This window comes from Temnothorax curvispinosus, unplaced genomic scaffold, assembly GCF_003070985.1.
Source record: "Temnothorax curvispinosus isolate PA1 unplaced genomic scaffold, ASM307098v1 QBEX01012237.1, whole genome shotgun sequence".
In the NCBI taxonomy this organism is placed as follows: domain Eukaryota; kingdom Metazoa; phylum Arthropoda; class Insecta; order Hymenoptera; family Formicidae; genus Temnothorax; species Temnothorax curvispinosus.
The window spans coordinates 2,489-19,285 of NW_020222017.1; the positions used below are offsets into that span (position 1 = coordinate 2,489).

General features: G+C 40.3%; 1 protein-coding gene across 2 annotated transcripts; it reads right to left on the minus strand.

Moving 5' to 3' along the window:
• Window positions 1-2,758: 2,758 nt before the first annotated feature.
• LOC112462322 (katanin p80 WD40 repeat-containing subunit B1-like) lies at window positions 2,759-16,505 on the minus strand. Of its 2 annotated transcripts, XM_025028041.1 has the most exons (15): window positions 16,302-16,505; window positions 15,073-15,203; window positions 14,498-14,842; window positions 14,130-14,320; window positions 13,896-14,046; window positions 13,653-13,816; window positions 13,442-13,566; window positions 13,181-13,237; window positions 12,256-12,808; window positions 11,628-11,925; window positions 11,329-11,508; window positions 11,174-11,250; window positions 11,014-11,088; window positions 6,767-6,886; window positions 2,759-6,538 (listed from the first exon to the last, which is right to left on the minus strand). In XM_025028041.1, exons 1-15 carry the CDS (start codon window positions 16,333-16,335, stop codon window positions 6,406-6,408), a joined length of 2,634 nt encoding a protein of 877 aa, XP_024883809.1. In that variant the 5' UTR covers window positions 16,336-16,505; the 3' UTR covers window positions 2,759-6,405. The 2 variants fall into 2 exon arrangements, with proteins under 2 accessions (XP_024883809.1, XP_024883810.1); XM_025028042.1 differs by lacking the exon at window positions 13,181-13,237.
• Between the last annotated feature and the right edge of the window lie 292 nt (window positions 16,506-16,797).

Below are 16,797 nucleotides of genomic sequence, written 5' to 3' on the forward strand. Positions count from 1 at the left end.
TAAACGAATAAAATTTTTCCAAATATATTTTTTTATTTATTTAATGTATCTTTTATCTCATTTATTGATATAAGTTGTAGCGATCTAACAATAAGTCGCATAAAAAATCACACAGCGAATATATGTATATAAGAATTAATTATCTACCGGAAATTTAACTCGGAACTGAATCAAAAAATTAATCAGAAAAACTAATTGTAAATCTATCGATTTTCATACTACTTACTGTTTATCAGCAAAGCAATTTTGATTTTTTCCGTATAAAATGAAAAAATCATGCAAGAGAAGAAAAATGTTGGAACACGTGGTGAACACATACTATTGCCAGAGAGAATTAAACCTGAGATCGGCCATCCGGATCATTCTTCTTCTTCTTCTTTGCGCCCCTGGGCTGCGTTCGGAAACGTCACCCCGGAAACGTCTATCTCGCTGAGATAGAAAGAGAAAGGAGTATACTCGTGTGCACTCGGGTGACGTTTTCGAACGCAGCTCTGGTGGATCTCTGGCTCAACAGGCCATGGTACCACGCTTTCCATACAAGTCAGCGGGTCCAGTGGCGGGAAGCACTGGAGCCCTCTTGTATCATCCGGATCATTCCTAGGGATCCTTTATCGGAGGATCACGTTAATCGGAGACTGTGATATCGGCCCTTAGGGCTTAAAACACCTATATTGTAGATGGACACTTAAGCCTAGGTCTACAATGCGAGTCGTAAAGTCGTGAGTCGTAAGAATTGACCAATCACCAACGAATTTGAGGAGAATAATCGACTGTGATTGGTCAATTCTTACGACTCACGACTTTACGACTCGCATTGTAAATCTAGCATTATGCTAAAGGTGCGGCCCCATGGACTAATATTTTCCGCGTAAAGTCCGTATCAGACTACGGATTGGGATTGAGATTGGATTGAAATTTAATCAATCAGAACAGAGAAAACTGATCTCAGGTTTAGTAAACTTTGCTCTGATTGGTCAAATTTCAATCCAATCTCAATCCCAATCCGTAGTCTGATAAGGGGATAAACGCGTATCGCGTAATCATCAATCACAAGCGTGAATATGCGTCAAAAAATGCGAAACGCTCTTCTAATTGTTCCTACCTTATCGACATCAAAACTTTGAAATTAAATTTAAAAAAAACGAGACCTGAGCGACGATTTTCCTTCTCAGAATGTTTTTTACACACAGAAATAAACAATTTTACAAAGTTGTAAGAAAATCGGAGGGGAGAGCTTTATACTAAACATTTACCTTTATTATATATTATCTCCAAATTATTTATATCATAGAAAAAAATCATGCACAAGTAAGTCGAAAGATGTATATTCATAAAAATTAATTCTATCAGAAGGTAGTCTTATACCTTCAGTGTTATTTTAGGCGTTCTTAGTTTTCTGCAAGATTGTGCGGTTTGTTTTTGAACAAAGAAAATTAAATACAGAATACATTTTTCTACCTCGCAATTGTCACATTCGCGATTACGTGAAGGAACAAGATTGATTGACAAAAATCGAGCTTTAAAGGGTAGGGCAGAGCGCCGATGCAAATACAGATAGTCCGACCTCGCGACTTTTTTACACGGGATAAGCGAACGCGATAAAAAGAAAGCCTGGCGTTGATGGATGAGATCGGATTATCGACTTCTTCGATCCATAAAAAAATTTCGCCGATAGATAACCACGATGATCCAAAAAATGTCATTAGCAAAATTGTCGAAAAGGAAACACTTTTTGTTTAAAAAAAATCTAGAAAGACGGAAAAAGAGGTGTAAAATAGACGACACGAATTTTTTTGTCAAAGAGTACTATTATTGCAATTAGCGCGCATACGGCTGCGAACAGGATGACGGACTTAACGGCTTATAGAGTTGATTAACACGCAATCGGCACAGGTAAAAAGAAGGAATCTCTGGATAATTGTTAAGGCAGTTGTGTGCGAAGTTCGACAAATCATTCCTTTCTGGACGACCTGCCTATTTATCAATCGCAAGACAATTAATGACGAGTCCGTTCACGTCAATTAGACCGCAGTTACAAACGAAGTTTGATTATATGTACAACGTATATATTCTAAACATTGAAGCGGATCTCATTGAGTGAAATTAAAACAGGCAAAAAATATACAGCAAAGCGGACCGAAGGACTCCCTTTTGTAATCCTTCTTCTCCGCGTGTTCCAATTTACAAAAGATTTACAGTCGCGGGATATTCGTCCCAGTTCGTCGAGCGGAACTATATTTGTTAATATCAACTATAGAACAGCGAAGAATTAATCGCTGAATTCGTCTCTGCAATATGAAAACGAAGATCGCACATTTTCTACGTAAATGACAGGCGACAAACGTGATTATAAATATTGCAACATCTTGGGCGAGTACAAAATAGATGGAATTCCTATAGAATGAAGTATATTTACAATGTCGATATCAAAAAAGTACTCGTCCATCGCTTAAAATCGCATCCCAAAATTATATTCATATTAAGAATTATAATATATATAATTAAAATATGATATATAATTCTTAATATATATTTATCATTGAAAATTGTTATAAGCCAGTTTTTTTTCGTGAAATAGATAGAGGTATATCTTCAATGAAATATCTTTAACACAGCCGACGCTCATACTTCGCGAACGCGACACCAACATTAAATCTGCCAATTCGTCTTCGATAATATATTCCGCATCGTGTAATGTGTCACGAATGTCCATCGTGTCTAAAATGATAAAGGAAATATAAAAGAAAAAGACAAGGGATAGAATAAATAACACAATTTATTATACTCCCGGTTAAACAACACAATCGGCGGCGGCGCAAATAAAAATCGAGAATGTTAAAATAAAAACAGCGATAACGCGCAGTAGACTAACGTGTATCAGTAAAACAGTAATAAAATTTGTTATCTAGTAAAAGTAACATCTAGTAAAAGTAAGATGGTTCGAGATGGATTTGCGAAACGCAAATTCCACGTTTGGGATTATATCGGGTGATACAACGATTACCGGCGCAACTTGGAGCAAAGTTACACGCTCGAGACGTTCCTCGCTCGTGAGATCGTGAATCACGATCGATATCACGCAACGTATGAGCGTAAGCTTAAGCTAAAATCGGAGCGATAAGTTACAGGACGATAAATTACAGGAGCATTCGAAGGACACACGCACGCAGGACGCATTCTCTCTCTTTCTCGTATTTTTTCTCTCTCACTCTCTCTCCCTTTCTCACTCCCTTACAAAAATAAGTTGGACGGAACGGACAACGAGTATCCTCGTAATTTTTTTACCCCCGTTTCGAAGGCGATTAGGCCATCCGGTTGGAGGCTTGAGCTCCTCTTCCCTCGTCATTCCGCGAAAACGCTTGGCAGACTGCAATTGCAATTCGCGAAAGTCTATCCGTGTTAAGAGTGCTGTCAGATGGCTCTAAGCGTGAGCAAAGTGATTTCGTATCTCGCGACCCGAGGACAACGCGAAAATATCGAGAAGATGAATATGAGAATCTACCCGTATAAAAATAGAAAACAAATCTCCTTTCGCAGTTCTCGTCGTCAAATTCTTCGTTCGTGAAAAATAGTGAATTTTCTTTCAAACCTTAATAATTTAATTCGTTTTATATTTATCTCGAATTCTGTCCGTTTCCTTTGACTTCTGCTTTTTGCGCAGGGATTATTTTTCTAATTTATTCTAGCGTCACTAGTGAATCGAAACGATTCTATTTTCTTTAACATAACGATTTACATTTTCGTCGATTTATAACGGAAATTCTTTTCCAACGTGAAAAGTCGGGGCAGAACATGGTTGCGGAGGTATGTGGTAGCAACGCGCTGTACAAAAAAAGAAAAAAAAAAGAAATAACACGTGAGACGTAAAATTAACGAAAGAGTTGTACGCTTTATTACATAATACTTCGAGGCAACTGTTAAAGTTGTAATACCTATATCTCTTGGGCTTCGCCCTCTCATTTGTGCAACGCACGGTGTCCTTTTCCTCGAGGACGAGAAAACGCGAAAATGCAGGTCTTGCTATGCGGAGGACGATCGCACGATCGAGTATTGCACTATATGTAATAAATAATCCTCTATTGGCAGCAATATCAGGATCGCCTCTCGTTACGTTGGAAGGAAAAGCTGAACGATCGACTTAATTAACAGAAGACGTGATCGACTTAATTAACGATTTAAATAAAACATAGAATCAGCAGTAAAAGATTAACTATCACGACGACGATAACAAAAAAGAACAAGCACGCGAAGAGCGCCTCCAGCCACAATTATCTTGCCTCAATCTCTTCTAATTTATCACCTATTTTTAAATATTAAAAATTGTGATACGGAAAAAATCGTCGCGACAAGATTGAAAGGCAGCGAGTGACGTTAATCCTCGTCGCAAATTGAATTCCAAAAATATTTCGCGGAACAGATTTTCATTACGTTAGGCGGTTAGGACTCAGAACTACAAGAGCCACAGTTTGGCGCTAAATGCGCAGGAATATGACAAATAGTTCCATATAAAAAATACTTCCGCGATAAACACTATCTTGGATAATACTGATCCAATTTTCGTTGCAAGGCCGTGCGCGTAAAATATGAAAATCTACATTGCTCTTCTTTTACGTTGCAATACTATGAATGCAACGCTTTCAAATTAATACTGCTCGATCTTGTCGCGCAATCACCGCCTTTCAATTTGTCACGACGAAACACGGCGAAATCGCAAAACGGCAAAACGCAAAATGATCGCAAAACCAGACGAAAACTATCTTACAAAACAGGCGCGTATTGTCTCCAGGGATTTATTGTTGCTCCTCCATCTTCCGCGTGCTAATTAAAAATATTCATTCGGCGACAAAAATAGAGTATAAAAAATTGTTTGAAAATCCTTAAAAATGCACCTTTATATGGTGCGTATATAATAGCGGCACCGCATCGACGCTTCATCAACGACACGTTTTTGTATTTAACTCTGTGAAATATTAGGCAATCACAAAACGTCGGGACAAAATGCAGTTCATGATGTCACGGGCGCTATTGTAAAAAAAATAATTTAAACGTGAATATAAAAAACGAACGTTCGTCGATACGCGCTTTTCCCGTTCCAATTCTCGACCCTTTCCGTTCTTCTAGGCGCGTACAAGCTCTCACTTAGGCCCTCTCGCATCTTACATTTTACGATTTTGTCTCTCCGTGGGGTCAAGGTATCTACGTTAGGATTGTTTTATTAGTAAACGGACGTAAATACCTCTTGCAAAAATACAATCTCTCTCATACGCTAAGAAAGGTCCGTTACATGCTACGTTACACTTCGTTATTCGCTTAGTCGCATTAATTATCGTCTCCACGGACTTTAGACTGATTCCAGCCGAAATGTTCGATAATAGTGTGTGACCTGTGGCAAGAAAGGCGCAAAACATCGTTCAGCGAGACTTTATTTTGTGCTGCCCGAACGAATCGACGCTCGTTCGGAACATTTCCCAGCTAATTTCTATCTGCGAATCGGAAATCGGTATACTGATGCATCGGGATTTGGCGAATCCATTTCTTATTCTTGTTTAGTTATTGCTTTGTTTTTAGAATTAAAGATCTTGTTAATTGACGCGCGTAGAGATACGAATACTCCCAATAGAAAAAGCGCGTTTAATTTTAATACTTTTCTCACGCGGGTCATTCCACTTAATTTAATTTGTTCTTTAAAGACTCCGATATGTGCTTTTATTGTTTTAAAAATATCATGTTAATAACATGAATATATTCCTAGACTTCCTAACAACAATTCAAACTTAACCGATTTCGACTTAAAAAGATCAGAGAGAAAAAATCCTAAAAATATCTTTAAAGAACCATGGTTTTTTTAAACTGATAAAATTGATTTAATCCTGATGTTTCAGTATAATATTAGATATGTTTGGCGACAATGTGTCTTTCCTCGCTTTCACCCGCCTCTCATTTAACTCCGCAAACTTTTCTTCATTTAGATTTCTTTCCTTGCCTTCACTGACGCTCCCTCTTTCTTTTTTTTTCATCTATGATGACTTGTTACCGTTCAGCAACTAAGTAACGAACGTCTCGCAATTTTGTTCACTTTCTTTGAGAATCGGTGCGCGACTGCGGAGATGACAACGACAAGGAGAAGGTGATGGCAAGTGGATCGACCGAGGACGACGGAAGAAATCGACAGCAGTAGGAAACTTCACGAGCCACGTATTTTCACGAACGTTTCCTCAACGGTATATCGTGATCTTGTTGCTACTCCTCGACAGAGTTTGTCTCGCTTCCATTTGGCGGCCACAACGCGGCCTTCGTTTCGTCACTGCTGGGCCGATGATCATCGGGAGGAAACCGACGTCGGTCGTCGACCGACGATACTGGCGGTCGAATTCACGAGGGTCTCAGACAACGCCGCTCTCGAGGTCACTCGAGGCTCCTGATGAGCACGGCCAGTTCGCGGAACGAGGCGCCGAGTTTGCCGGGCGTCGATTGCTTCTTTAGCAGGACTGCCCGTATCGCCGAAAGCTTCTCGTAGCAGGAAAGGCACTTGTGATACCTGGAAAGAGAAGAAGAGAAACCGCTCGTTAAGTTTCCGCGCCGAAGACAGAGTGACAACGATGTTACCTCGCATTCAGAAAATATTATCTTATTTTTCTTAGCATTATTAAGTATAATACGATACTTGAGTATATTTTCTTCTCGCTAATAAAATCAGGGGAAGCAAATTATTCGAACAAAAATACCTAGATATCTAGCATAGTAAAATATATAGTAAAGAACTCACCGTTCCTCTCGCGACACGTCGACGCCGATTGTGTGAAGGGGTGCCTCCACATTGGACTTTATCACTGGGGCGAAATTACGAAGAATAAGTCTCAATGCCGAGCAAGCTACAGTTATATACCTGAAACAAACAATTTTGGCAAAATATAATATATTTAATAATAATAGATAAATTATATATATCATACGGATTAATCTTAAATTTTCAAGATTATTTATACACATGCAGATTGAAGAACAATATTTTTGCGTCTAATTAATCCAATTAAACTTATTAAATTTGATCAAATGATTTATCACTTGTGTCTACCTATATGTCTCTGTTAAAACTTGAAATACGTCTAACATTAAAACAAATTATATATAAACTATAAATGAACTGAGAAATAAATTACGTAATAAATTAATTATATGTATATATTACATATATTTCAGCTATTTTAATTATAAGAAATGAATGAAACGAGCGAGATTCCATATTATGCAATTTATAACTCGTTCGTCTAGGAATAACTTGGGCGTTCAGGATAAAAACAATCGTGGAATGAGAATGGAAGCCCGTCTCCCAACATTGGTCTGGTCACGCCTGGTCCGTTCGGTAAAACGGGCGTTATTAGGCCTGCTAACGACGCCAATAAATAACGAAAGGCACGGAAGGCTTGCCTGCACGATTCAGCACGCTCTCGCTTTCGGACGGACGGGCGATAAAGGGTTCGAGCTCCCGTTTGAATCGGCGAGACGAATCGCAAACGGTCTCATGAATGCAACGCGCGCGACGCCGATCGACAATACCCCGTGTAATGCACCGTACACCAGTTACGGCAATTCAAATTTTATGCAATTTGTAACAAAATGTGAAACCGATACGAGAATAGTCGAGTAGGCCTCGAGACAAGCGTCTTTTCATGGACTTTTCAAGTAAAATCACCTAATATTTAAAATAATAATTAATTGATTTAGATATAATAATTTAAGCATCGTTGAATATAAAAAAAAATAATTTTTTAATCCTTCTTCTTCTTGAGAATAAAATAGGGAAATAAGTTCCTAGCTGCAGAATCTCATTAACTTAAATTTCGCAATATTCTTTATGAGCTCAATAATCCTCCTATACTTTGCCAAATAATTTCCAACGTTTTACATCAGCAAGAAACGCGTTTTCTTTTCGGAATCAGCGGTGATCTATATAGGGATGGAGATAGGCGTTGAAGGGGGTGCGAGAAGCGATCGCGAAATTGGAAAACGATCGGGCGGGGCGCGAGCCCTTCCCCTGACACGTGACACGCGTCTAGACATTCTGGCCGACGATCCCTTTTTTTTTCTCACGAAGCATCGGGTCCAGGACGAAAAGCCGCGACGAACGAGCCGTGAAAATGAGCGAGCAAACGACTATATGCAAACCGCCACTTTACATAATAAGTCGTCCAAGATGTGTATATTTGTCACCGCGTTGTCAATTTCACAGTACAAAATGCTATCGCTCCTCGAAATGTGCGAATCCAACAAACAAACATACCGAGTTTTCCTTGTTTCCGTTTTGCTATATATTCTACTGTGTGTATCTTAGAAATATTTTTTCACTAAAATAACAATTTTCAGAATTGATTATTCCTGCATGATAATTAGATGGAAAATTATGTTAAGAATAATTTTTTTCACGTTAAATACTGAAATAATTAAGTAGTAAAGTAGTCGTAAAAATTTTCAGATAAAGACTAACAATAAGTTAACAAGATAATATATCCCATTGTTAAAGCTTATACAATTATATTGCATAAACTTATTATATATTATAAACTTATTACGATTATGTATATATATATATATTAAATATAATTATATAATTTCCGAGCAGAGAATGGCAGGTACTAACAAATGGCTCGACGACCTCGCTATTACGAGTGACTGCGAACGACAGCTGCTGAGCGGCGGATAATTAGTTTGAATTCACTTTTCACGGTATTAAATACATACGCGCGGGATGCTAATACGCGACTGCTATTAACCGGTTCACTGAAATTACTCCAGGCAATCGGCACGAGTGGTCCAATTAACACAACAGCTTATTTTCTGAAATCAAACTGTCGCAGAAGTCTTTTCTTTTTTTTTTAATAGTCTAAAGATATTTGCAAACTAGAAATTATAAAAAATTCTTTCAGATATAATCTCAAGTTCTCGGAAAAATTTAAATTACAATTAGCAAGACAATATACAGGGTGATAATTGAGAAGTTACTCAAACTAAATTACTGTTATTTTGTAATGATGAGCGAACACAATGAGACAAATTAAACCTAACGTTATACTGTATAATTACCCGCTGTGTAACAAATACATATACAACTTGACAGGAGAAGACAAGGGTCCCAAGATAGATGGAAAGAGAAGAAACGGGAAACTCGTTAGAGCATTTGGTGTTCGATCGAAGCCTAATTTTGGGGAAACCCTTACAGGTTCATCGGAAGTTGCACGACCGATCTGCTGCTCGATACGACTAATTAATCGTTAAATCAATATAAAAATGATTTGCGGTCCGATCGGATCGAGATTGCAGGTGTAAAAAATTGATTGTAGCATAAGAAGATTGTAGCGTCAATTTTTCTGACAAAAAATAAAAATTTGTGAGAAATATTATTATTCGCTAATAATAAAATACAATAAAAATCTAATGATATATATTTATATATTATAATAAATTTAAAAATATATAATTAACAAGTATGTAAAATTAGTCAGATCAAAATAATGCCATGCTAACTTTTTAAATAGAGATAAATAAACCAGATAAATAAACTAACTTCTATATAAAATATTTTGATGAAAATTTAACGCAAAATTAAATTATAATTAGGCTTCTAAAATCCACATGAGTGATCGCAGATCATTATATATCCTGATAATGAGAGGGCAGATTCTTGCGAGGCAACACGTGCGCGAGGAATAAAGGCTGAGGGTGAGTAATGGTAGCCCACAATAAAACGCGGAAGGAAACAGTCGTTCTTCGTCACGACAAAGCAACAGCTTGGAACTGAGGGCAGTCGGTTAATCGCCCACTTTCGTACGTCAAACGAACGTAAAAGACAAGCCCCCTCCTCCTCACTCGGATTTATAGTCGAATGGTCAGGAAGTGGCGCGTATCTGACGAGAAACCGTTTAAATTTGTAGTTATGGGACGTAACGGTAATATAAAACTTTACCTCGAATGAAATATCTCCCTTTGCTAAACGTAGTTATGATAAAACTTTTATCATTACTTCAATAATAGACCGCTCGGCGTACATCGTCGCGAAGAAAAAGTCAGCTGCTCTAATCTTTCTAGTTCAAATAATTTCCCAGATCTAGGAACCTAAATTTACGAAATTTTCTAGATTCAAAGTCTTTTTCTAAATTTTAGAAAATTTCGTATTATAAAAAATTTCTTTCTCTAGACTTGCTCATCTGAATTTTGTTACGCGTTATTCCCTCGACGTGCGTCTAACTCTCGACAAATTTTGATCGGTGACGACAGTTCGGTGTTGAAGATGACACTTGGTCGTCCTGTCCACTGTCATCGCGCTGTGCCGGCATATGCGAGCGTGGCGGCACTTCAGATTTCAATTCGTTTCGCGAACAATATAACATGGCGAGCGACACGGAGGATCGGATCCGTCGTCTCGTCGAATTTGCATCTGCCGCTATCTCCCATTGTCTCGGCTAATTTCGCACACCGCCCTAACGCTCGCCTCGGATTTCCCCGCTTCAGCAAATTAGCCATTCCCATAGTGCGGCCCCGGACCTCGCAGCACCCCCTTCTAACACGAGGGACGCGAGAGAAACCCTCTCGGAAGGGGTGTCTCCATTTTCCAATACACAAATGCCGCGCGGAACATTTCGCCATTGAAGGTGAAGTAATCTTAGTCGATAATAGATGCAAAGCGTGCCGCGAAGAGCGATGCATATTCACCGTGTCATCTCTAAATATACACGCGTGATGCGACAATGAGACGCAGACGCGCATTGCAATCGGACGAGAATGCAAATGTGACACTAATTGTGAAGCAAATCGATCTGGAAACACGGCGAACTTGCAAGAAATATTCCGACAAAAGAAATAAGACTACATTAAAAAAAAAAAAACGATACACATCACTTGCAAAATAATTAAGTTCAGCTATAAACGATAGTAACGCGATAGATTAATTCGAGGACATCGGTATGTTTCTTAGGAAATATTAATAAGAAAATGTAAAGCAGAATATTTCATACTTACATCTCATATTTACTCTGAAAGAGATCGCTGATGGGACCCAATAAGGAATTGCACAGGTCCAAGTTCCACATCGCTCTGCGAACAGAAATAAAAAGAGACAATTATAAAACCAAATACTCGCCATGTTAACTGAAATTACTGGATTGATAAGGCTACATACGGTTTTAATGTGATAATACCCAGAAGATCCACGATGACCGCCAGGTCATTCATCGCGACTGCAGATTCCACCGCGGCCTGAAATCAATATTACATTTACATTTTTTTCCCTTAACGAGCTCGTACGTTTCTACGCAGAGTCAGATGGACGACTACCTTAAGATCTTTATTGTGCCAGAGTGAATATATTATTTGTAATGAGCGATGCCGACTCTTAAGTACCGCCATCATCGAATCGTGGCTGCGCATCATACTGTTCAAAACCTCGGCCTCAGACATTTCCGTCAGTACGCCCATCTGAGGATAGCCCAACGCCGTAGAACCGGTGTAACTATGCTATAAAACATAAATAAAAGAATTAAAGTTTAAGAACTTTCTAACTCTATATAAAGTAGAGAATTTATTATTAATTTTGTAAATTCGCACGAATTTGTGGAAATGACAGGATTACCTACCGGTAAGAAATTTTCCACGTCCAAGCCGTAAGGCTTGTCGGCACTCATCGGTACCAATTCCTCCTTCTCTGCATCTTCGACGTTGGTCCTTATCTGCGAGACGCGTATGTCAACCTTGGGATTCGGTGGGACTTGAGCCTTATTAAGTAGCTTCCTTGTAGACGTGGTTGTGGAGGCGTTACGCGCCGACAGCGCGGTTGAGGTAACAAAATTTCGGTTGAGCGACGTCGACCTCGACTGCGCTGTGTTCGGCCTGTTCAACGCAGGATCCGAGGGACTATGTCTTATATTATTAATTCTGCAATAGAGAAGCCATCTTGAGTCACATAATCGTTATAGAATACAACGATTTTCTAGTACAATTAACTTTCAATCTTAACTAATTAATTTTATAAGCATTATGATAAATATATTCTACATTTTTCAGTAAAAAAAATTATTTATTTTTAAAGATTGCAATCTGAGAAAAACATTTACGCCTGGTTAAGAAATGTAACTTGGTAAACATTTATATTGCGCTCATTGATATTTACGATTTAATTTATTTCCCATAATTTGTATATTTAAAGAGAATATATCTTTATTGTCATTATTATTACAATAAAGCAATAGCAATAGAGGTACTTACTGTACAGGATAGTCGCTTTCGTATCCCTGCTCCCCGTCCCTGCTGCTCTGCCTCTTTAGGAAGTGCTTCGGAGAATCTGGGCTGGGTACTCTGTTCTTCAACTTGCCGTCGTCCATCACAGGAATTACCGCGGCCATCGGCGCAACACGCGGTGTCAGAGTTGAGTTCGACCTTTGCGGTCCTAAGGGATGAGTCGGTGCCGTCAGCGTTTGTTCGTTAGCGGCCACCCTTTTCCCTGGAAGTGGCGTGATGTTCTGCCGCAACGGCGGTATTGATGCGAAATTTTTGGACGCTCGTTGATTCAGACCATTGTTCGCCTGTAGATTCGCCCTGATTTGGCTCGTCGACGTGATCGTGTTCCTCTGTACCGGTGGCGAGGACTTGATCGGCTGAACACGCACCGGTACCGGCTTTGTCACGGATAACGTGGGTGCCGGTGGAGACGGCGAAGAGGGGGATGGCATCGACGGCACCTCCTCGCGCTCCATCGTGTTCAGGTTCAGGTTCGACATTGAGGTAGAGAGATTTTGCAGTATCTGCGGCTGCGCCGGATCTATAATAGATTGACAATCTACTATATTCGTCCTTTTTTTCTAAGAGAACTTATTTAAGAATCTTTTAGAAGTAAAATAATAGTAATCACTCAAAGAACAAAAATCTAAGAAAAGATTGCGCTCGCCTAATTAAAACTATTAGATTTGCAAATTAAATTTATAAATAAAAAAGACTTCTCTACATATTATTCAACTTTGTTGAAATTCGTATTTTAGCATGCATCATACCAAGATTTGAATTGAATATCTTATACTATATTAATATTTGATACATTGGAAAGATTCCAATGCCGTTGTAGCAAAAATTTCGTTCCAAAACTTAAATGATAATTTAGTAAAACGCAATCCGTGCAAAGGTTATTGAAACTCACCTATGTCATGAGGCTCCTGGAAAGCCTCGAGGGATTCAGGAGGTGGTGTGCGAGACACTGCAACATATCATGCGCGGCATGCTCATTCACAAACTATACAGCGTTTGCATTCACATTTAGACGTGTTTGATATGTCGTGTGTGCGTTCGCGAGGTGATTGCGAGGAATTGGGTTAGATGTTAGACTGGAATTTTTGTCACACACACACGCACACTCGGTGAACAATGAGACATTACAAGGCGGATGTAGCAAATCACTTACACGCCCTACTCGGCTGAAAAATGTCCCTATACTCTGTTGTTACGTTGGGTATGTCCGCGTAAGTGGTCTCGTCCTCCGGATCGGTGCCAGATTTATCCGCCTCTTCTATCGTTCGTACGTCCAATCTGTAAATGCGTACATATGCACGTTACGGCGATCAATGTTAGAAATCTGGCGTTAAAATTAAATTCGCAGAGAGAAAAAAACCTACGTATGTTTCTTCAACCCGATCGGTCGTTCCCTGGAGAAGCTCTTTCTCAGAGAATTTCCATGACTGAACGGCGAGCTCACAGCGGATATTCCTCCCAGAGGTGCGATTTTTTTCAAATCGCACACGTACAGAACGACATTCGCGGTATGAAAACTCGCGCCGATCTGAAACAATTTTATGTCTTAACAAAAACGACACCGAATGAACATATTCGAGAGTTTAAAACCTAGCGTTTCGTCCTACCAATTGATTTTGAGCTACGGCTATGTCCTGGACTTTTCCCCAGCCGGTCGGTATCGTATCCAGGGTCCTACCCGGTTCCCAGCCGTAAACCTTTAAAACGTCGTGGCTACCGGCGAACAGGCATTCTCCGCCTTGACTAAAATACAGGCACCTAAAACAGCGCAATAACGAAAAAAAATTAGCATGGTGATCGGGGACGATACATTTTGTAGGATTATCGTTGTTCTGGCTCACCGGATGGCCGAAGAATGACTCTGTTCCGTGGAAGATACGAGCTGAAACGACTCTAAGTCCCAGAAGTGGACCGTTCTGTCGGCGCTACCGCTGGCTAATAGGAATTCGTGCGGATGAAATTCGACAGTTGTGGCCGGCCCTCTGTGTTCTGAAAATTCCCTTAGTTGTCTACCGGCCTTTAGGTCCCACAGCTAATTTAAAAGTAACATGAAGATCAATGTTTTTTATCTCACATATAAAAATAGCATAGAACAAAAGAATAAAAATGTTGTAATATACAAGATGATAAGAATGCTTAACGGTAAGATAAGACGTGATAAAAATACATTTTCCTTTCGATACAATTCTAGGAAAGAATTCTGACTCACCTTGACCATTCCTTCCTCCCCAGCGCTGGCGATCCACTGCCCATCGGGACTGAATTTTAAACTATTCACAGTCATGTTGTGCCCCTTATACGTAAAAATGCAGCCTTTCCTACGGATATCCCACAGTTTAATCGCCGTGTCCAAACTCCCAGACGCTAGTAGCTCCCCGTAAGGATGGAAGTCCATGCAACGTATCCCGGATTTATGTCCCGTCAACGTTCGCGCCAGCTTGGCGTGCTCCAAGTCCCAAATCTTCAGTGCGCCAGTCTGCGAGCCAGCGCATACGAGATCTTCCGTTTGACCGAAGCGGACGCATCCTATGGGAGTGGTATGGCCACTCAGGCTCTAAAAAAAAAAAAAAAGACGAGGAGCATGAATCTCATAATAGTTTCAATCTGAATTGAATAACAAATTTGAATTTAATAACAATGTTCAAGGTACTTGATGTTCAGAGCTTTCTCTTAAAGTAGTACCTTATATAAAATTATATAGAGATAAGTATTTGTCGTACAAATCGTCTGTATTTAATGTTGAATTCGGCAAACGAAAACGACATTATATTGCGTAACAATTACCATAATACAGTTCTGCTTCCCGACGGCCCATAGGTTCACCTTTTTATCGTCACCGCCCGTGACCAGAACACGACCCGACTTGTGGCCTAGCGCCAAGCAATTGACGTTCGGCGTATGAGCGACGAATTCCTCTGTGCCAGAAAAAGAAGCGCATACATTTCACGTCCATTTCACGTATGCACGCTAGTTTATCCGTGTTGACGCGATGAAAGAAATGCGATATAAAAGTTATCATCTCTTATATCGCATATTTTGCGTCACATTAACATAAATAAAACAAACAAATATAAATCTATCGTTTTCATCAATGTCCATTTATCTGGGAACATGGAGATTATATAATTTCCTTTTTTAATTTATGTCAGAGAAAAAAATTAATTTGCTCAACTACAAAAAATATCGTCCATTTACCAACAAATAAGAATTATCTGAGCCACTCAGAAGCCAAACTGATAAGTCCACTTCTTGTAAATTTCTTGATTTCATTACCAGAACAAATTATAACTTCTTATCAATTATCTTTATTCCTGATTTCATAGAATCGATTAATTTAGCTTCTGGGAGACTCAACTGAGGCTTGGGAAACCAGGGGCATGAGAAGTCTCTCCTTAAAGAATCGGTAATTCAATGTCAACCTCTGTTCTTCCAAGTAGCTTTCTAGGCTAAATGCCAAATCATCAATAAGTGAGTTACGACCATAATTGGAAAATGTTAATTTGGAGCTGAATATATATAAACAGAAACTTTCATTCAAATTAAAGAATTAAAGAGACACAATCTTATTTTCATCAAGTATCAATTCAATACCCTTCTCTGCATTATATTAAATAAAAATAGAATTGTCATTCCTACAACAAGCTATTCATTCGTAAAAACAGGTAAGAAACTCTCTTTCCGTTACAATCCAGCTCCTGCCACCGTGGGAGAAGTGACTTCTCATTCTCGCCGCGGGACAAATTCCCGGATTGAGCCAGATGTAACCATAATTGGAAGAAACCGCGAGCCAAGTGCGCGAGTAAACAGAGACTGTTTACCCGCGGGGACCTCGTGGAAAAGCAGGATTCTCGTCGCGGAGGAGGGAACGGAGAGAGAAAGAGCGACACGGAGGGGAAGGACAGGACGGGAGGAGAAAAAGAGAGCGTGAGAGCGTGAGAGAGCGTGAGAGATCACGCGCGCGCGCGCGCTCGCGCGTGTCAGGACACGTTTTTCCCCATGAACGACGATCTTACGGAGCTTCCAGGACCTCCTCGTGGACGAGGCCATATTCGCGCCGCGCGCGCGGACTTATTTGGCAGCGACGGCGGTCCGTGGTCCCGGTTGGCGCACGACGTGCGTTCTCCTCTCGCTGCCGCCGTTGCGCGAACGTAACATGTTTACCAGCAGCAACGGCAACAGCCTCCTCTTCTCGCGCGGCGGCCTTCTTCTCCTCTTGCCTTCCGCGACCGGGGCACCCGCGGCGCGTGGCGTCGCGCAACGTCGTCACGTCGTGTCGCGTCGCGTCGCGTCGCCGTGGTCGTCGCTCCCCCGCCGCACCGGGGTGAGAACGTGGAAAAAGAAACGCGACGCTGTCTGGTCGCGAGAGCGCGGACAAACGCTCGCCTCTCTCACTCGGGAAACTGCCAGTGCCTTGAGTGCCACCTCCTCCGCGCAGCCGTCCGGTATCGGTATCTCATCTCTTGAACCTGTCACTATTCTGTCCGTCTCTCTCTCTTTCTCTCTCTCTCT